The sequence below is a fragment of the Palaemon carinicauda genome, chromosome 39 (assembly GCF_036898095.1).
Source record: "Palaemon carinicauda isolate YSFRI2023 chromosome 39, ASM3689809v2, whole genome shotgun sequence".
NCBI classification, from domain to species: Eukaryota; Metazoa; Arthropoda; class Malacostraca; order Decapoda; family Palaemonidae; genus Palaemon; species Palaemon carinicauda.
Window position 1 is genome coordinate 24,248,847 of NC_090763.1, and position 22,184 is coordinate 24,271,030.

General features: G+C 40.8%; 1 protein-coding gene across 2 annotated transcripts in view; it reads right to left on the reverse strand.

Annotated features, from left to right (window-relative positions):
• The window catches only part of LOC137631084 (pyruvate dehydrogenase protein X component-like), a 61,723-nt gene that overhangs the window by 8,633 nt on the left and 30,906 nt on the right, over positions 1 to 22,184 (reverse strand). For both annotated transcript variants that reach the window (XM_068362706.1, XM_068362705.1), the window contains exons 3-6: positions 20,509 to 20,705; positions 19,649 to 19,800; positions 19,001 to 19,179; positions 10,416 to 10,592 (exon numbers count right to left, since the gene is read on the reverse strand). In XM_068362706.1, coding sequence (XP_068218807.1) covers positions 10,416 to 10,592; positions 19,001 to 19,179; positions 19,649 to 19,800; positions 20,509 to 20,705 — 705 coding nt within the window. The remainder of the gene's footprint in view (positions 1 to 10,415; positions 10,593 to 19,000; positions 19,180 to 19,648; positions 19,801 to 20,508; positions 20,706 to 22,184) is intronic.

The window sequence follows — 22,184 nt, forward strand, 5'->3', positions numbered from 1 at the left end:
AAGGATTCAAACCTAGATCAAGTTGAAACCAAGGTTCTAGTGACTTACCACTTGGCCCCAAAGTTCACTGTATTCAATAAGGCCAATGAGTCATTTCTACTTACGTGGTTTTCCCATTGGATTTTTGTTTTTAATTGAAGCCAAAACTGGTACAAAATGCTAGCTGTTACGAAACCCAAGGAAACATGAAAAGTAGAACTGTCTACCATTTACAGGGTCTTGATAAGACATTAATAATATGCATGCAATAAATAAATTCATAAATTACAAAATACTGTAATGAATGACCCATTTTAAATATTTAACTTAGCCGGTGAATATATAATAGCTGCTGCTCCAGCGGCTCGACAGAAAACACACACAAAAACTCGCGAGCGATCGCTATGAAGGTTGCGGGTGTGCCCACCAGCGCCAACTATCGGCCAGATACCGAATATACATGTAAACAGACTCAATTTTTTCTCTGTCGGCCTTAACGACAAGACGTATCAATACTCGCTGTATAACCTGGAGTTTTCTCAACATATTTGGTGAAGTACTTCCTTTTGGTTTGAGCTTTCGCAGTGCAGGTGTTTTATCTTCAACTTAAATCTTGAACTCGTTTTTGGATAGATTTAATTTTTGATGACTTTGGATTGTTTTTTTTTTGGACTTTCTTTGACTTTTAAATGGCCGACCCTTCCCTTATTACGGAAGTGTGTTTTAGGCTTTTACCAATTATCTTATCACGTTATAAATTAATTATAGATTTTCCTCTATATATTTTATATCTCAACCGCCTTTATTAGGCCGCTTCGATTAGCTTTCCATTTATAATAAACATCAAGATAAATTTTTATGATTTGTTTATATGCGACCTTTCCTGAGAGTAGGCGGTCCTAACTTGGAAACCGAAGTTAAACAACGTTGAGCCCTTTCAATCGTAAATAACTTTTACAGAGCAAATGATTTAAAACTTATTAAATGAATATTTTTTTAGTAGATATTTTATGAAAGATTTTCTTTGAATAGTCTTCGTACTGTTTCAAAGATGAACTAACGTTTAGTTTATTTATGCTACGCAGTTTGCGCTCTATCGTTACGATAGAGAGAGAGAGTATCACGGTTTCACTTTGCAGAAAGAGTAAATCGATTCTGACGTTTTGTTCATTCTTCTTTCAAAGCTTAAATGTTTTAAATACTATTTTAAAGGAACTTTTTAATTGAAAAACCTTTCAGTTTTTTCCTTTGGTCAAATAACCTGTTTATTGACGAAAGGTAAGTGGGCTCTTCTCTTCGGTGCGAAATCAAGAGAGAGAGAGAGAGAGAGAGAGAGAGAGAGAGAGAGAGAGAGAGAGAGAGAGAGAGAGAGAGAGAGAGAGAGAGAGAGAGACGGAGAGAGAGAGAGAGAGAGATAGAGACGGAGAGAGAGAGAGGAGAGAGAACGTTCCGATCTTTATTCTCGTCCCAAGCGAGTAACGTTGTTCTCGAGTCAGCTTTTTACTCTCGTCCCTAGTCTCTGTACGGGGAGAAAGGATAAAACGTTTTTAGTTTTTATTCTCGTCCCAAGGCACTGTACGGTGAGAGATTGAAAACGTAGTTTTGAATGAACTAGTGTTTAGTCTCCTTCCCAGCCACTGATCTTTTTATCTTAAATTTTGTTTACTGTTTTTTGCTTGTATTAATGTGCTTACATTATACGACTGATTTCGCAATTATAACCTTTTGATGAGGGTAGAATTGCGTGCTTCAGGTAGAAATCAGTTTTATTCATACCTAATGTGAATTGTTAAAAAATTCGATTTCAGTGAAATAAGTGCAAAACAGAAAATCGTAGTGATAAAGTGATATTGCGCAAAGTGTTATCAGTGTTGCGACAAAGGGTTCGTCTGTTCGTGCCTGTCGTTCGCCTAGTCCGAGACCTCTTGCAAGCTCCCAAGCCCAGGGGAGAAGTAATGTCGTACGACTTATGGGTTCGAGAGGCCTTGATCAGCGAACAGACGTTCCCTCTATGGTATCAGGCGTATCTCACCAAGATCGCCCCTACCATAAGACGAGAGAGACGATTTTCTCCTCGTCATCCGAAGGCTTTTCGCATAAGAAACCGTGGAACAAGGTTTCGAGGCCCTTTAAGCGAAAGTCAGTCCTTTCAGGACAGGTCCAGCGTCCTGGTTTTAACTATTAGGACAGCTCTGACCCTATGCAGTCATCGGAAGACTGCTCGCCGCCTAAACAAAAGCGTAACACAGGCTCCGAGAGTCTTTTTGTAGGCAAGGTTTTGCAGTCACAGACGTTACCCTCGTCTCTTACCGCAACCATTCCCGTTGATCCTAAATGGGTTGTACGGCAAGACAGGCAGAATAAGCTTGCCTCTCTTATGGAAGACTATTCTGCCGATAAGGTTCACGTTGATCCTAGCCGTTTATCTCATCGAGATCCTGGCCTTCAGCCGCCCAAACGAACCTTTGTGCGTCCTGTTGACGTTGCCGTAGCTAAGTCACGTCAGTCACGATATGTAGAGCCTCACTCGATGCGGTCACGTGTTGACTTTCAGCCGCATTTGGACGTTAGGCCGCTTCCTAATGCTCCTGTTGACATTCAGGACGTTCGCCAACCAGCGGAGTTGACTTGTTTTGACGCTGAGCGTCAACTACCGCAGTCTAGAGTTGTTTTGACTGCTCAGACTAGGCATTCAAAACAGTCTCGAGTGGACGCCGAGCGTCCTCCCGCACCTGTTGTTGTTGACAGTTCACAGACTGTTAAGCAGTTACATGACGTTGCGTCCTGGTCCGCTACTAATGCACCAGTGCCTGTGGACTCTGCTTGTAAAGCATTGCCACCACGGTAGGTCTCTCCCTTGCTTGAGACTCGGCTATTGTCGGACAAGGTTCCTTCAGATGAGGAAGTTGCTGTTCCCCCTCCTACTGATATTCCCTTGAGGACTCTGTCAGACGGAGAGGAGCCTAAAGCTGCTTAGCCCTCTATGGACTTTAAATAAATCATGCTGATTTTTAAGGATCTTTGTCCGGATCTTTTTGTAACTGCTGCTCCTCGTTCGCCTAAACGTCAGAGTTTACACTAGGCCTAGCTACTTCGAAGCCGTTGTTTTATAAGCTAGTGCTCTCTCGCTCTTCTAAGAGAGCTTTACGTTTGCTAGGCGACTGGTTTATCACCAGGAGTTTGGGGGAGACAGCCTTTGCTTTCCCTACTTTTAAGCTGGCTTATAGAGCGAGAGTCTGATATGACACGAGAGAAGTTCTCGGCTTGGGAGTTCCTGCCTCTGCCCAGATAGACTTCTCAAACCTCATAGACTCTCCCTGGCGCCTGGCCATGAGACACTCCAAGATTTTATGGTCGACTTCAGAGCTATTTTCGAGCGTTTGAAGTTTTGCTGTACAATTATGTCATGCATAAACAAGGCTTTCAGGGATGGCTCCAATGATCTGACAGCCACGTTCTCTGCAGGAACAAGTCCCTCAGGGATGGCTCCAATGATCTGGCAGCCATGTTCACTGCAGGAGTACGTAAGAGGCAAGTGCGCTCAATGTGTTCATTGTCAAGACAAACTTCACGATGAAGTCTACCAGGCTGTCTTGACAGCATTAATGGAAGGCGACTGGATGGTCTCTCTCGACCTTCAGGAGGCATACTTCCACATTCCTATACACCCGGATTCCCAACCGTTTCTGAGGTTTGTTTACAGGAATGTGGGGTACCAGTTTCGAGCCCTGTGCTTTGGCCTCAGTCCTGCTCCTCTCGTGTTTACGAGGCTCATGAGGAATGTGGCAAAATCCCTCCATCTATCGGGGATCCGAGCCTCCCTGTACTTGGACGACTGGCTTCTCAGAGCATCGTCCAGTCTTCGCTGTCTGCAGGATCTACATTGGACGTTGAGTCTGGCCAGGGAGTTGGGACTTTTGGTCAACCTAAAAGTCCCAACTGATCCCATCCCAGATTATTCTATATTTGGGGATGGAGATTCGCAGTCCAGTTTTTTCGGGCTTTTCCGTCTGCCACCGAATAGAACAAGCCCTGCTCGAAGTCCAACTAATGCTGAAAAGAAAACGTTTGTTCAGTCAGGAGTTGGAACAGTCTCGTAGGGACTCTCTCATCCCTGGAGCAGTTTGTCTCACTAGGGAGACTACACCTTCTGCCTCTCCGGTTCCATCTAGCCTCTCACTGGAACTAGGACAAGACGTTAGAGACGGTATCATTCCCAGTCTCCGAACCAGTAAAGGCATGCCTGAAATGGTGGGACAGCAATATCAGTCTGAGAGAGGGACTATCCCTAGCAGTCAAGAACCCAAACCACGTGTTGTTCTCAGACGCGTCGGATTTGGGTTGGGGTGCGACCCTGGACGGTCGGGAATGCTCGGGTCTATGGACCTCAAGTCAGAAGAGCATGCACATCAACGGCAAGGAGCTATTAGCAGTCCACTTGGCCTTGATGATATTCGAAAGCTTCTTCGAAACTAAGTGGTAGAGGTCAACTCAGACAACACCACAACTTTGGCGTACATCTCCAAGCAAGGAGGCACACACTCCTTCACGCTGCTCGAGATCGCAAGGGACCTTCTCTTATGGTCAAGAAATCGAGGCATCTCCCTGTTGACGAGATTCATCCAGGGGGACTTGAACGTCTTGGCAGACTGTCTCAGTCGGAGGGGTCAGGTGATACCCACGGAATGGACCCTCCACAAGGACGTGGGCAAGAGTCTTTGGGCTTCTTGGGGTCAACCCACCATAGACCTCTTTGCCTCCTCGTTGACCAAAAGGTTACCAATCTATTGCTCTCCAGTCCTAGATACAGAAGCAATCCACATAGATGCGTTTCTACTGGATTGGTCTCTTCTGGACTTATATGCATTCCCACCATTCAAGATAGTCAACAAGGTACTGCAGAAGTTCGCCTCTCACGAAGGGACAAGGTTGACGTTGGTTGCTACCCTCTGGCCCGCGAGAGAGTGGTTCACCGAGGTACTTCAATGGCTGGTAGATTTTCCAAGAAGTCTTCCTCTAAGGGTAGATCTGTTACGTCAGCCCCACGTAAAGAATGTCCATCAAAGCCTCCCCGCTCTTCGTCTGACTTCCTTCAGACTATCGAAAGACTCTCAAGAGCTCGAGGCTTTTCGAAGGAGGCAGCCAGTGCGATTGCAAGAGCGAGGAGAGCTTCTACCATTAGAGTATACCAGTCGAAGTGGGAAGTCTTTCGAGACTGGTGCAAGTCAGCATCTGTGTCCTCGTCCAGTACCTCTGTAGCCCAAATCGCAGATTTTCTTTTACTTCTGAGAAAGGTTCGCTCCCTTTCAGCTCCCACGATTAAGGGCTACAGGAGCATGTTGGCTTCGGTCTTTCGACATAGAGGCTTAGATCTTTCCAACAATAAAGATCTCCAAGATCTCCTTAAGTCTTTCGAGACCTCTAAGGAACGTCGTTTGGCAACTCCTGGACGGAACTTAGACGTGGTCATAAGGTTCCTCATGTCAGACAGGTTTGAGCCATTACATTCAGCCTCCCTGAAGGATCTCACCCTCAAGACACTTTTCCTAGTGTGCTTGGCTTCGGCTAAAAGGGTCAGTGAACTTCATGCCTTCAGTAAGAACATCGGCTTTTCTACAGAAAAAGCCACTTGTTCACTTCAACTTGGTTTCCTGGCCAAAAATGAACTGCCTTCTTGCCTTGGCCTAAATCTTTTGATATTCCTTGCTTATCAGAGATCGTAGGCAACGAACTGGAAAGAGTATTATGTCCTGTTAGAGCTCTTAAGTTCTATTTAGCTCGTACTAAGTCATTACAAGGTAAATCTGAGGCATTATGGTGCTCAGTTAAGAAACCATCATTGCCTATGTCAAAGAATGCTTTGTCATATTTTATCAGATTTTTTAATACGAGAAGCTCATTCTCACTTGAATGAGAAAGACCGATGTTTGCTTAAGGTTAAGACGCACGAAGTTAGAGATATAGCAACCTCCGTGGCCTTCAAGCAAAATAAATCTCTGCAAAGTATTATGGACGCGACTTTTTGGAGAAGCAAGTCAGTGTTCGCGTCATTTTACTTAAAAGATGTCCAGACTCTTTACGAGGACTGCTACACACTGGGTCCATTCGTTGCAGCGAGTGCAGTAGTGGGTGAGGGTTCTACCACTACATTACCCTAATTCCAATATCCTTTTTAATCTGTCTCTTGAAATGTTTTTTAATATTGTTTTTTGGGTTGTACGGAAGGCTAAGAAGCCTTTCGCATCCTGGTTGATTTGGCGGGTGGTCAAAGTCATTTCTTGAGAGTGCCCAGATTAGGGGTTTGATGAGGTCCTGTTGTATGGGTTGCAGCCCTTAATACTTCAGCTCCTGGGAGTCTTTCAGCATCCTAAGAGGATCGCTGGGCTTCGTGAGGAAGACAGACTAATAAGGCAGAGTAATCGTCTAAGTCAACTTCCTTACCAGGTACCTTTATATATTTGGGTTTTGTTATGATATAACTGTCAAAAACTCTAAGCATATACGCTGTAAACTTAATTAACTCTGGTCTCTACCCACCACCATGGGTGTGAATCAGCTATTATATATTCACCGGCTAAGTTAAATATTTAAAAATGATATTTTAATTATAAAATAAATTTTTTAATATACTTACCCGGTGAATATATAAATTAAACGACCCTCCCTTCCTCCCCGATAGAGACCCAGCGGGATGAGAAAAATTGGGTCTGTTTACATGTATATTCGGTATCTGGCCGATAGTTGGCGCTGGTGGGCACACCCGCAACCTTCATAGCGATCGCTCGCGAGTTTTTGTGTGTGTTTTCTGTCGAGCCGCTGGAGCAGCAGCTATTATATATTCACCGGGTAAGTATATTCAAAAATTTATTTTATAATTAAAATATCATAATTCATAAATCCAGTCGCATCACAATCCCATCAATTATGTTCTACCCCAGACTTATAGTCTTGGATGTTCTCAGGTATGCACTGGCTTCTGGCTCCCTCACAAGAGAAGAAGAGCTAACAGGTATTGTTGAAGTGTGTACCAAGGGTATCTACCTGTTGGTACGAACTATTTTCTTCAACGTGCAAATGTCTAGCTATTTTAAACAAAAATCCTACCACAATCGCCTTACCTTTTCTGCTCTTCTATTTTATAAAGTTACAAATTTGAAGAATATTCATAATTATAATTATTTTTCTATGGCTCTTTGTAACTAATCACCCTCCCCAACCTTTTTTTTTTTATCACCCTTTACCTTTTTTGAAATGTATAAATGACCTACCAATGATGCCTCTTCCAGCTTGTATCACAGGTTAATATTTTCAATACTACAGTTTTCCTATAAATCTTAATCAAACATTTCTCTTTGGATCTCCTAACTTTTTGTTTACAGTATGATATTTTCATTGTACCAAACTGGTAAAGTATCTATAAATGCCTTTTCTTCCTGCAGTTTAAGTGGCTTTTCTGTTTATTACCTTTATTGGGCATATGTTTCATTGTAGTGTGCTGTGTATACAGTACTAACTATTATGCTACGTTTTTCAGCTTTGTTTGAGTGTTTTGGTGCTTTTGTTGTTACAGTGAGCATTGTAAATACAGCATGTTTGGCAAACTTTCCTGAATGTTTTACGGAAAGCCTGTTGTGCCTACGCATTCAAACCGGAGACAGACTTGCACCCACTTTGCATCACCTGTCACTGTCAACTTCACTTGTGTAGCTACACTTGTAAGACATGCTTGGATTGGTTGCTCACCCACAGGCTGTGCTATGTGAGGATATCCTACAAGTCAGGAGTAAGTTAACTTTTTTTTCTGATTTGTGTCTTGGTTGTCCTAGGGTTCTTCTTCCTTAGTCGAGATGAAGGAGTTACAGTCTTCTAGGAGGTGCATATGCCTGCTGCTTTGCCAGCAGTTCCACCTCAACACTGCTTGCATGTCTAGTCTTTCAGTGCAACTACTTGAATATTCAATCTCTGCCTTGCCTGCTATAGACATTACGGTCCGAGTTTTTTAGTATATTGATGTTTCAAAATGCTAACTTTTCCACCTTGTGAGTAGTGACCAAAGAGCTAGCACTACAAGCACCCCATCCATGGTTAGCTCAACTAATGATATGTTCCTTTCCTTCATTAGCCCTGGTAATGCGTGTAGTAACTAAACTCAACCCCCAAACAAACTAAGATAATCCTGACCACCCTGCTTTGGCAACAGCAAGAATGGTTTGCAGTTAATCCCTCAACTAATGATATCTTCCTTTCCTTCATTAGCCCTGGTGATGCATGTATAACTAAACTCAACCCCCAACCAAACTAAGATAATGCTGACCATCCTGCTTTGTAACAGTAAGAATAGTTCGCAGATCATCCATTGTAATTTTGACACAGTTCAAGGAACCTCCAATCCTAGAGAATGTTTCTCAAGCTGTGTCATTTCATATCAAATCATTTAATCTTTATACATAGAAACTATGGAGCAAGGGCTCATGGGCTTAGATTTTTCATGAGATGTGTAAGCCCTTACATAATCTTGCAGAACCTCAAAACAGCATAGAATCAGCAATTGCTGTAGTGACATGAGTAATTCACTCTAAATTCCTGGTAGTGATCAGGTTCCTCTAAACCCATGTTGTCAAAAGAAACTGAGAGAGTAAACAAAGAATACAAAACCTTGTCTTTTATCACAGCCTTTATTCTGCATAAGGCAAGTACTGTAATGTTTTTATGCCTATGAAGATGTTTTGGAATAAGCTAAACAAGTTAAAGTGTCAGTTCAATATATAAGAGAGGCCGAAAAAGAAAAATGAACACTAAAGCTACATTAAATGCAACAAATGTAGTCATACCTCTCTTCACGAAAGACTCTGCTTACAAAATTTTCAAGCTGTGAAACGAGATGCGAATATTTTTATGACTCACTTTATGAAAAATTTTTCATTTTAAAAAAAGAGATTTGCCAGCTCGGCCGAGAATAAAATAGTCGCCCATTACAAAGAGTTGAAGAAAATGGGTTCAGACAACAGAAAATGTAGCTGTAGTCCATAATAGGGGTACTGTAACTATGATAGTACAGTACATATGGAACTATATATTTAGTAAATGTACAGTATTGTACTGTATGTATTGTATTACTTTCCATTTATTATTACATCATGTAATAACTACTTAATTTACAGGTATTAACAGTTAGTCTAGGTATATTGAATGGTTCAAATGTATTTGGCTGTACAGTATTTCATTGTGGTTAGACTGTAGCTTTATTATGAGATTTAATGTGGTGTTTTGTATGGTTTGGAACTAATTAGGCAATTTGCATGTGAAATGTGACTCACAACACGAAAAAATCACTTTACGAAAGCCACTCCAGAACAAATTAATTTTGTGTTGTGAGGCATTACTGTAACATACCAGGTCAAGTCATTCTACATTTGCTAATCTTTATTTGAGATGTGATTACTAGAAGCATGTCATGGGATTGTACTGTACTAACAATGGCAGGATATTTTACATTCATTGTGAGATGCAGTGAAGTCTTCACCTACTTCTTAATCACTCTCACCAGCCTGAGATTTTGTCTTACAAAACAGATGCCTTCTATCTTTGCCACTCATCAGTGCAAACTCTCATACATCTTGGTTGCTAACACCCAACAATCATTAACAGCACCCTTTGATTCACAATGTAATTCTCATGCAAACCTGTTTATCACTGAATGAAGTACTGCCTCCCATCTCCTAGTCTCTTACTGTTCCACTCCCAGCTTACAAGAACTGAGAATTGAGAAGACTACTAATGAGTATGAGTTCTGGTTAGTCTGTGCTTACTAATGGGTCCACTGGGTGCATGCCTGAACATTCACTCTTAGCACTTTTCTTTTGTCAGACTTACAACATTACAGCCCATGAATGTAATAAAAATCTAATTGATTAGTTTGTGTGAAAATATAAGTTTCCCCCCAGATATATTTAGTATTTCACCAATGAAACTAGGAAGAAATAATGATTGAGTTTTAACAGGATATCCCAAGAATGGATAAAACCTTTTATAAAATACATGGAAGGAACATTCACTGGAGGACTTCCTCTAGATGATAAACTTTAGTTGACCATCAATAAAGATTTTGCTGTGTTCTTATGACAAAAAATCACAAATTTAAGATAGCCCCCAGAAGTGAATCAACTGTATGCAGTCAACTAATACCAATTTTTCCCAAGTTTCACCATATGCAATCATTAGCTTCCATGTAATCCTGCTAACAGACATGCGAAACAAACCAAATAATAATCCTCAAAAGAAAAATTTATCATAGAAATTTGGAAACCTATAAATTGTAGGCAGAAAATTCATACTTATAACTAGTAATTTAATTAAGAAGTTCTTGCTTTGGCATTAATACAATTTGAAACAAAATCTAACCACTTTAAAAAGAAATACAAACCATTTGAACTAACCTGATCCCCTTGCCATACACAATTCATCTCTGGGCATGAAGTAAGAGCAACAGCAACCGCTTTGATGATGATATCATTGATGCTGACATTAATGCCTTCCAGCTTGTATTGCTTCCTCAAGGCAATTAATTCATCTGCTCTGCATTCAAGAGTCCCATAAGAATGGGCTATGCCACTCTGGAAATTTAAAAAAAAAAAGAAGTTTTCATTGTAGAAAACAAATAAAAGGAAATCACTATACTGTATTAAAAATAAAAGAATACAGTGAATTATAAAACAACAGAAAGGAGATGTGGGATGAAATGACTGAATATTTCATGAAAGAATACATGCACTATAGTCCATTTCTTTTATCGATGCAGATTTGCACCGACTCGCAGCAGTGCCCCTTTAGCTCGGAAAAGTTTCCTGATCGCTGATTGGTTAGAATTATCTCGTCTAACCAATCAGCGACCAGGAAACTTTTCCGAGCTAAAAGGGCACCGCTGCGAGTCGGTGCAAATCTGCATCGCTAAAAGAAATTGACTATAGTTACATATCACAAGGGACATGAAGCTCCACAAAATAGTGTGAAGAAAATCTGTTTGGAAAATTCCTCAAGATAAAGTCTTTTACAAACACTAGCTGCTGGGGAAAAAATAATCCAAGAACTTGACTCTGTTATTATAATAATACAGAAATTTAAAAAAAATCATCAGTACAGTATAAATATTCTAACAAAAACCTAATATGTTGTACAGTACAGCAATATCTCAGGATACAAAAATTTCTGTATAAGAAAAGACATAAAGAGTTTTTTTGGCTCATATTATGAAAAAAACCCTCAGGATACGAAACAAAATTTGCTTGGCTGACAAAAAAATAATTTTAAAATTCGTGCATCGCACAAACTATAAACTAACCACCATCGTCCTGCTTTCGTAATGGTTACTCCATCATTCTGTTTCGGCAACGCTAATCGTTCAGATTTAATTCATGTAGGTGATTTTGATTTCGTACTTATAATTTTCGTGTTGCTTTATTCAACCCGTAATTCTATAGCATGGGTCTCAAGAATGTTGCTGATGTTCAAGTAAAGGAGAGGAGGATGCTTTCTATGGAGACAAAGATGGAGATGATCAAGAAATATGAGGCATGCATGCAGTTGAGTGTGATTGCTAAGGAGTATGGACAATAGCTATCGACGATAGGCACCATCCTTAAGCAGAAAGAAACCATCAAAGCAACAACACCTTCTAAGGGCATGACTGTCCTTTCAAGTAATTGAAGCCACGTCCATAATAAGATGGAGAGATTTCTTCTCCTCTGGATTAACGACAAGGAAATGGCGGGTGACACGATCACCGAAACAATAATCTGCCACAAGGCCAGTGTCATTTTCGGTGATCTCGTGCATGCTGAGGCCTAAGACGACACAGGAGAAACAACATTGCAGCAGGCACTCACAGAGTTCAAGGCTTCACGTGAGTGGTTTGAGAAATTCAAGAGATGGACTGGTATTCATTCAGTGGTACCGCATGGGGAGGCTGCCAGCTCGGACAAGAAAGAGGCCGAAACCTTTGATAGGAAATTAGTAGGCCAAGGTTAAGGTCAAAGTGATCTGAAAAAATTGAAAAAGTGGAAGTGAAGAAGAAACTGATGAAATATGATATTTTAATTATAAAATAAATTTTTGAATATACTTACCCGGTGAATATATATAGCTGCAACTCTGTTGCTCGACAGACAAAAAACTGTAAAAAACTCGCCAGCGATCGCTATACAGGTTGCGGGTGTGCCCATCAGCGCCAACTGTCGGCCAGATACCATACTCAATGTAAACAAAGACTCAATTTCTTCTCATCCCACTGCGTCTCTATTGGGGAGGAAGGGAGGGTCGTTTAATTTATATATTCACCGGGTAAGTATATTCAAAAATTTATTTTATAATTAAAATATCATTTTTAAATATTTAACTTAGCCGGTGAATATATATAGCTGATTCACACCCAGGGTGGTGGGTAGAGACCAGTTAAATATGTTTACATCTTATGAGCTAAGAGTTTTTATTTCATTTTAGAAGTTATCAAAATAACAAAAACAAAATAAATAGGTACCTGGTAAGGAAGTCGACTTAGACGATTACTCTGCCTTATAAGTACGTCTTTCTTACGGAGCCTCGCGATCCTCTTAGGATGCTGACAGACCCCTAGGAGCTGAAGTATCAAGGGCTGCAACCCATACAACAGGACCTCATCAAACCCCTAATCTGGGCGCTCTCAAGAAATGACTTTGACCACCCGCCAAATCAACCAGGATGCGAAAGGCTTCTTAGCCTTCCGGACAACCCATAAAAAACAACATTTCAAGAGACAGATTAAAAGGATATGGAATTAGGGAATTGTAGTGGTTGAGCCCTCACCCACTACTGCACTCGCTGCTACGAATGGTCCCAGTGTGTAGCAGTTCTCGTAAAGAGACTGGACATCTTTCAAGTAAAATGACGCGAACACTGACTTGCTTCTCCAATAGGTTGCGTCCATTATACTTTGCAGAGATCTATTTTGCTTAAAGGCCACGGAAGTTGCTACAGCTCTAACTTCGTGCGTCTTCACCTTAAGCAAAGCTCGGTCTTCCTCACTCAGATGTGAATGAGCTTCTCGTATTAACAATCTGATAAAGTATGACAAAGCATTCTTTGACATAGGCAAGGATGGTTTCTTAACTGAACACCATAAAGCTTCAGATTGGCCTCGTAAAGGTTTAGTACGCTTTAAATAGAACTTAAGAGCTCTAACAGGGCATAAGACTCTTTCTAGTTCATTGCCTACGATCTCTGATAAGCTGGGAATATCGAAAGATTTAGGCCAAGGCCGAGAAGGCAGCTCATTTTTGGCTAGAAAACCAAGTTGCAGCGAACAAGTAGCTTTTTCCGACGAAAATCCGATGTTCTTGCTGAAGGCATGAATCTCACTGACTCTTTTAGCCGAGGCTAAGCATACCAGGAAAAGAGTCTTAAGAGTGAGATCTTTCAGGGAGGCTGATTGTAACGGCTCAAACCTGTCTGACATGAGGAATCTTAGTACCACGTCTAAATTCCATCCAGGGGTAGCCGAACGACGCTCCTTGGTGGTCTCAAAAGACTTAAGGAGGTCTTGCAGATCTTTATTGTTGGAAAGATCTAAGCTTCTATGCCGGAAGACCGATGCCAACATGCTTCTGTAGCCCTTGATAGTGGGAGCTGAAAGGGATCGTCCTTTTCTCAGGTATAAGAGAAAATCAGCTATTTGAGCTACAGAGGTACTGGTCGAGGATACAGAAACTGACTTGCACCAGTCTCGGAAGACTTCCCACTTCGATTGGTAGACTCTAATGGTAGACGCTCTCCTTGCTCTAGCAATCGCACTGGCTGCCTCCTTCGAAAAGCCTCTAGCTCTCGAGAGTCTTTCGATAGTCTGAAGGCAGTCAGACGAAGAGCGTGGAGGCTTTGGTGTACCTTCTTTACGTGTGGCTGACGTAGAAGGTCTACCCTTAGAGGAAGACTTCTGGGAAAGTCTACTAACCATCGAAGTACCTCGGTGAACCATTCTCTCGCGGGCCAGAGGGGAGCAACTAACGTCAACCTTGTCCCTTCGTGAGAGGCGAACTTCTGCAGTACCTTGTTGACAATCTTAAACGGTGGGAATGCGTAGAGATCCAGATGTGACCAATCTAGGAGGAAGGCATCTATATGTATTGCTGCTGGGTCCGGGACTGGGGAGCAATAGATTGGAAGCCTCTTGGTCAGCGAGGTTGCAAAGAGATCTATGGTTGGTTGACCCCAAGTGGCCCAAAGTCTCTTGCACACATCCTTGTGGAGGGTCCATTCGGTTGGAATTACTTGCCCTTTCCGACTGAGACAATCTGCTATGACGTTCAAGTCGCCTTGGATGAACCTCGTTACTAGGGAGATGTCTTGACCTTTTGACCAGATGAGCAGGTCCCTTGCGATCTCGTACAACGTCAGTGAGTGGGTACCTCCTTGTTTGGAGATGTACGCCAAGGCCGTGGTGTTGTCCGAGTTTACTTCCACTACTTTGCCTCGAAGGAGATACTCGAAGCTTTTCAAGGCCAGATGAACTGCCAACAGCTCCTTGCAGTTGATATGCATGCTCCTCTGACTCGCGTTCCACAGACCTGAGCATTCCCGACCGTCCAGTGTCGCGCCCCAGCCCAAGTCCGATGCGTCCGAGAAGAGAACGTGGTTGGGAGTCTGAACAGCCAGGGGAAGACCCTCTCTTAGGTTGACATTGTCCTTCCACCAAGTCAGACAAGACTTTATCTTTCCGGAAATCGGGATCGAGACCGCCTCTAGCGTCTTGTCCTTTTTCCAGTGAAAAGCCAGATGGAATTGAAGAGGACGGAGGTGTAGTCTTCCTAGTGATACAAATTGTTCCAGGGATGACAGCGTCCCTATCAGACTCATCCACAGCCTGACTGAGCAGCGTTCCTTCTTCAACATCTTCTGGATGGATAGCAGGGCTTGATCTATTCTGGGGGGCCGACGGAAAAGCCCGAAAAGCTAGACTGTGAATCTCCATCCCTAAATACAGAATAGTTTGGGATGGGACCAGCTGAGACTTTTCCAAATTGACTAGGAGTCCCAATTCCTTGGTCAGATCTAGAGTCCACTTGAGATCCTTCAGACAGCGACGACTGGAAGAGGCTCTGAGAAGCCAGTCGTCCAAGTACAGGGAGGCTCTGATCTCCGATAGCTCGAAACTGGTACCCCACATTCCTATGAACAAACCTCAGAAACGGTTGGGAATCTGGGTGTATAGGAATGTGGAAGTATGCCTCCTGAAGGTCGAGAGAGACCATCCAGTCGCCTTCCATAAATGCTGTCAAGACAGCCTGGTAGACTTCATCGTGAAGTTTGTCTTGACAATGAACACATTGAGCGCACTTGCCTCTTACGTACTCCTGCAGTGAACATGGCTGCCAAATTATGGAGCCATCCCTGAGGGACTTGTCCCTGCAGAGAACGTGGCTGTCAGATCATTGGAGCCATCCCTGAAAGCCTTGTTTATGCATGACATAATTGTACAGCAAAACTTCAAAGGCTCGAAAACAGCTGTGAAGTTGACCTGTAAAATCTTGGAGCGTCTCCTGGCCAGGCGCCAGGGAGAGTCTACGAGATTTGAGAAGTCTATCTGGGCAGAGGCAGGAACTCCCAAGCCGAGAACTTCTCTCGTGTCATATCAGACTCTCGCTCTATAAGCCAGTTTAAAAGAAGGGAAAGCAAAGGCTGTATCCCCCAAACTCCTCCTGGTGATAAACCAGTCGCCTAGCAAACGTAAAGCTCTCTAGGAGAGCGAGAGAGCACTAGCTTATAAACAACGGCTTCGAAGTAGCTAGGCCTAGTGTAAGCTCTGACGTTTAGGCGAACGAGAAGCAGCAGTTACAAAAAGATCCGGACAAAGATCCTTAAAAATCAGCATGATTTAATTAAAGTCCATAGAGGGCTAAGCAGCTTTAGGCTCCTCTCCGTCTGACAGAGTCCTCAAGGGAATATCAGTAGGAGGGGGAACAGCAACTTCCTCATCTAAAGGAACCTTGTCCGATAATAGCTGAGTCTCAAGCAAGGGAGAGACTTACCGTGGTGGCAATGCTTTACAAGCAGAGTCCACACTCACTGGTGCATTAGTAGCGGACCAGGACGCAACGTCATGTAACTGCTTGACAGTCTGTGAACTGTCAACAACAACAGGTGCGAGAGACCAGGACGCAACGTCATGTAACTGCTTGACAGTCTGTGAACTGTCAATAACAACAGGTGCGTGAGGACGCACAGCGTCCACTCGAGACTGCTTTGACTGCCTAGACTGAGCAGTCAAAACAACTCTAGAATGCGGAGGTTGACGCACAGCGTCAAAACAAGTCAACTCCGATTGTTAGCGAACGTCCTGAACGTCAACAGGAGCATCAGCAAGTGGCCTAACGTCCAAATGTGGCTGAAAATCCACACGAGACCGCATCGAGTGTGGTTCTAAACAACCTGACTGACGTGACTTAGCTACGCCAACGTCAACAGGACGCACAAAGGAACGTTAGGTTGGCTGAAAGCCAGGATCTCGATGAGATAAACGGCTAGGCTCAACGGACTAATCGGCAGAATAGTCTTCCATAAGGGAGGCAAGCTTATTCTGCATGTCTTGCCGTACAACCCATTTAGGATCAACGGAAATGGTTGCGGTAAGAGACGAGGGTAACGTCTGTGACCGCAACACTTTGCCAACAAAAAAGACTCTCGGAGTCTGTGTTACGCTTTTGTTAGGCGGCGAGCAGTTTTCAGATGACTGCATAGGGTCAGAGCTGTCCTAATGGCTGCAACCAGGACGCTGGACCTGTCCTGAAAGGACTGACTTTCGCTTAAGGGCCTCGAAACCTTGTATCAGGTTTCTTATGCGAAAAGCCTTCGGATGACGAGGAGAAAATTGTCTCTCTCGCCTTATGGTAGGGGAGATCTTGGTAAGATACACCCGATACCATAGAGGGAAACGTCTGTTCGCTGATCAAGGCCTCTCGAACCCATAAGTCGTACGACATTACTTCTCCCCTGGGCTTGGGAGCTTGCAAGAGGTCCCGGACTAGGTGAACGACAGGCACGAACAGACGAACCCTCGGACGCAACACTGTAACACTTTGCGCAATATCACTTTATCACTTCGATTTTGTTTGCACTTATTTCACTGAAATCGAAACTTTTACTGATTTCTACCTGAAGCACGCAATTCTACCCTCATCAAAAGGTAGTAAATGCGAAATCAGTCGTATAATGCAAGCACATTAATACCAGCAAAAAAAACAGTAAACATCTTTTAAGATAGAAAAAAAAAATCAGTGGCTGGGGAAGAGAAGAAACACTAGTTCATTCAAAACTACGTTTTCAATCTCTCACCGTACATTGCCTGGGGAAGAGAAAAAAAAAAAAACTAAAAACGTTTTATCCTTTCTCCCCGTACAGAGACTAGGGACGAGAGTAACTCGAGAACAACGTTACCCGCTTGAACGGAACGTTTTCTCTCATCTCTCTCCCTCCGTCTCTATCTCTCTCTCTCTTTCTCTCTTGATTTCGCACCTAAGAGAAGAGCCCAATTACATTTCGTCAAAAAAACATGTTATTTGACCAAAGGAAAAAACTGAAAGGTTTTTCAATTAAAAAGTTCCTTTAAAATAGAATTTAAAACATTTAAGCTTTGAAAGAAGAATGAACAAAACGTCAGAATCGATTTACTCTTTCTGCAAAGTGAAACCGTGATACTCTCTCTCTCTATCGTAATGATAGAGCGCAAACTGCGTAGCATAAATAAACTAAACGTTAGTTCATCTTTGAAAACAGTACGAAGACTATTCAAAGAAATTCTTTCATAAAATATTTATTAAAAATATTCATTTAAAAAGTTTTAAATCATTAGCTCTTTAAAAGCTATTACGATTGAAAGGGCTTAACGTTGTTTAACTTCGGTTTCCAAGTTAGGACCGCCTACTCTCAGGAAAGGTCGCATATAAACAAAACATTAAAATTTATATTTTATGTTTATTATAAATGGAAAGTTAATCGAAGAGGCCTAATAAAGGCGGTGAGATATAAAATATATAGAGGAAAATCTATAATTAATTATAACGTGATAAGATAATTACTAAAAGCCTAAACACACTTCCGTCTAAGGGAAGGGTCGGCCATTTAAAAGTCAAAGAAAGTCCATACTATCTTTGTCACCAAAAATTACATCTATCCAAAACGAGTTCAAGATTTAAGATGAAGATAAAACACCTGCACTGCGAAAGCTCAAACCAAAATGAAGTACTTCACCAAATATGTTGAGAAAACTCCAGGTTCTACAGCGAGTAAAAGTACGTCTGGTCGACACGTCGACAGAGAAGAAATTGAGTCTTTGTTTACATTGAGTATGGTATCTGGCCGACAGTTGGCGCTGATGGGCACACCCGCAACCTGTATAGCGATCGCTGGCGAGTTTTTTACAGTTTTTTGTCTGTCGAGCAACAGAGTTGCAGCTATATATATTCACTGGCTAAGTTAAATATTTAAAATTAGAAAGTGCAAAATGTAAAGTAAAAAGAAATTTAAAAATTAGAAACAGGCATAAAAATTTTTAATTTTTTGTAGTGTTTATGTTTTCTGCCATTTGTTAATGTGTTTCGTAAAGTTGAGTGTTAATGTTTTCTGCTGTTTGACCTACTCTGCCGCCACTTTCGCTTTCGAACATAGCCTCACTTGAAAGATAAGGTTCCACATTTTCACATAATTTTTGTATTATTTTCCATTTATTATTGCATTATGTTCTAATATCTACTTCATTTACAGGTATTAATGGTTAGGTTAGGTATATTGAATGATTCAAATGTATTTGGCTCTATTTCATTGTGGTTATACTGTAGCTTCATTATAAAATTGAATGAGGTGTTTGCGTAGGGCTTGAAACGAATTAGGCGATTTACATGTAAAACGTGACTCATTATACGAGAAAATCATGATATGAAAGCCACTCCGGAACGAATTAATTTTGTAACCCGAGGTATTACTGTATTAAGATAGCAATCACCTTAGACTGTGTCAGTCTTCTGGCAATGATTCTTCGTATATTTGTAATCTCAATATCTTCAAAACCATCTTCTGAAACCCCAGGAAGTGGTTTTGGTGGTGGCCCAGCAGGAGGTGTTATAGCTGGAGTAGGAGGTGCTGCTGTTCCCACAGCAGGTTTTAGCACTTCAGGAGGGGCAACTGGAAAATAAATTTAATCATAAGTTGTTAGAGTACAATGAAGTGCTCTATCTAATGAAAAAAAAAACTGACACTTTCTTTTAGTAGAAGATAAGGTTTAAAATAATTAAGGAACACTTTCTTTTAGTAGAAGATAAGGTTTAAAATAATTGAGGACCTATCTAGCATTTGTTACATAAAACTTTGAATTCCATATTTACAAAAACAAGAAATATAGACAACTTATAATCCCCTTTGAATAGAAATAATTTCAAATATAAAAATATACAGTACTACCTTTTGGTTGCAATTAAGTGCATTTTTTGTGTTGGCCAGTTGCCTTACAACAAGGTTACTCAAATCATCTTGGTTAATTTACTTTTAAGCCACTAGTGACTGCATACCTGGGAAGCACTTGCCTGGAGAATAGTTTATTAAAAGTCCAACAACAGTAAATTTCAGCACCATGAACAAATATTTTAAATCTTACCTGGTGGAAGAGGTATGGGTTGAAGATTCTTTTCTTTAATCATCTTAAGGACATCTCCTTTGAGAAGAATGCCATGAGGACCACCATGAGGCACTTGATCAGGAGTCAAACCATACTGCTCTAACAGCAGTCGAACAGAAGGGCCAAAATTGCTAAAAAAAAAATACAACTATTAAATATTTCCAAACCTGATATACAGTACTGTATACATATACTCATGAAGAGCTTAGAACAGAATCTCTTTTTCTCAGCAATCAATTGTCCACAATAAGCATCAATTTCACAGGAAAACAGGACACATTCACCCTCTTAGCTTCTGAATCATAGATAATTCCCATATTGGAGAAATTTTTCCCATCAACTGTTTCACACCACAGATACTGCACTGGTAGTTCAGGATATCTCTACCCTCTGCATATACTACACTATGTCTACCTGCATCTTATGTTATAGATAATAAAGCTCTTTGGTTCAAATGTTTCTGCAATCTAGATTACATATTCAGTGCTTTATGAGCTGTGCCTCTCTTCTCCCATTATTTTCATCAACTTGCCCTTCCCAATTTTCTATATGTGAAAGTTTTTACCTTACAAATTTAATTATCCTTGCCAAATCCTAAGCAAATCAAGGAATAAAAAAAAATGTTTTATATCAATCCCCCTTAATTTTATACTGTATTCAACTAACAATTTAATGATGTCTGACAATAAGGCTATACTTTACATTTAATTATCCAAAGATATTTCAAACTTCAGCTATACTTTACATTTAATTATCCAAAGATATTTCAAACTTCACCAAGACCATCAATGAGATTATCTATGACAGTCTGTAGTATATAAAATGACAATAATCCTCACCCATGTAAATGACCTCCATCACCTGCTGCTGCTGTAGCAACTTGACTAACTTGAGCAGCGGGCGATGGAGTTTCTGCTGCAGGACTTGGAGCAGCACTTTCTGAAGCGGGCATTGTAACCGACTGCCAGTCTTCCCCCTCAGGTGCCAGAAGAGCTATGAGGGTTCCAATCTTTACGTCTTTCGTATCCTCTGGAACCTTGGGTTATGAAAATAAGGAAAAATTTAAGTTAGCATCGCAAATTGGAGCCATCTTTGGGACCTTAAAATTAGAAAAATACTAAAGAAACTGAAACTAGCTTTGGGAATTGCAACAAGTGAAGAAATATAACAAATATTCTCTCTAAATACATAGTTAGATACAATGATTATATATGCTCCCTTTGATTTCATGGTAGGCCTACACTTAAAATTTAAAAAAAATTATACTAGTTTTACATTTCCAAGCTACTGAACCTTTTTACCAAATAAGTACTCTACCTCCAGAACAATTAACTAATTGTTTGATAACTAGGAACATATATGCTGCATATTGCATTCACAGCATACTGTACAGTACTGTACTTAAAAATATAAATTCACAGCACACTGAAGTCCCTGAAGGTTCAGAACTGCAAAATACAATGCAGTTGTCAACATTTTCAAAGTGGTTTTGAGAACTCTACAACTATTTTGATCTGATCCAGATGGGCCAAAATACTAACTTAGGAAGCGTAAGGTCATTATTTTGCCCCATAAAAGTGCACTAGTGTTCAAAACCAATAACAATTTTGTTTGTTTGACATTCCTAGGCCACCTGAGTTACTTAATATTATAGTTAATCTATTTCTAACCAATCTTAAACATATGAGAAAGTAAAGAGACTCAATTATGGTGCAATTAAGAAGTGAAGTTTTCACTTTTTAATAACTTGATTTCATGAAAAACATACGAAACCTCAAGCAAAGAATTAAAGAAATTATGGTACACATGCAGACATGACTAGGTAGAGAAAACAAACTCCCATGTGTTGGTCCAGTCTACCTTTTCCCAATACCAGTCAGAAACAACAATGTTGCCATACAGATACCATGTACTCTCCAAACTTTTTTTATCAACTGTTGAAGAGTTTGCTAAATTGATCTTTTACCTTGTATTTTTATCAGCCCTGTATAAACACAATGCCAAATAAAAGTCAGTGTTACTGAACTACAGTACTGTATTCATAAATACAGTCCAAATCTGAAAATATATTTCTTCTTTCTTTGAGTAACACCAAAGAACCAATTCATAGCACAACTGAACATTCCCTTAATGTACCTAACATTGATAAGGATGATCAATTTGTTTATAAATATTGAAAACCCTCAATTACAGCACAGTACCAATATTTTTTTTCCATAAAAATCTCACTGAAAGTTATTGCAGGCAAGGTTTTAATTATAATAATAATATTGCCATAATATACTGAAAATGATTACAGTGCAGTACTACCACCCACATTTGCAACAACTGTAAAAATTAGAATAATCAGTTAGGGTCTGAGAAGTGCATTGCATTGTGTTAATGTTGGCTTAGGTGTCACATGGTAATTTATATGGCATTGAATACCACATTTATTTTTTATCTAGCTTTACCACACAAATTATTAAAACTTGCATGTAAATGCTGAACTTGACATTACAATATACAGTACCAG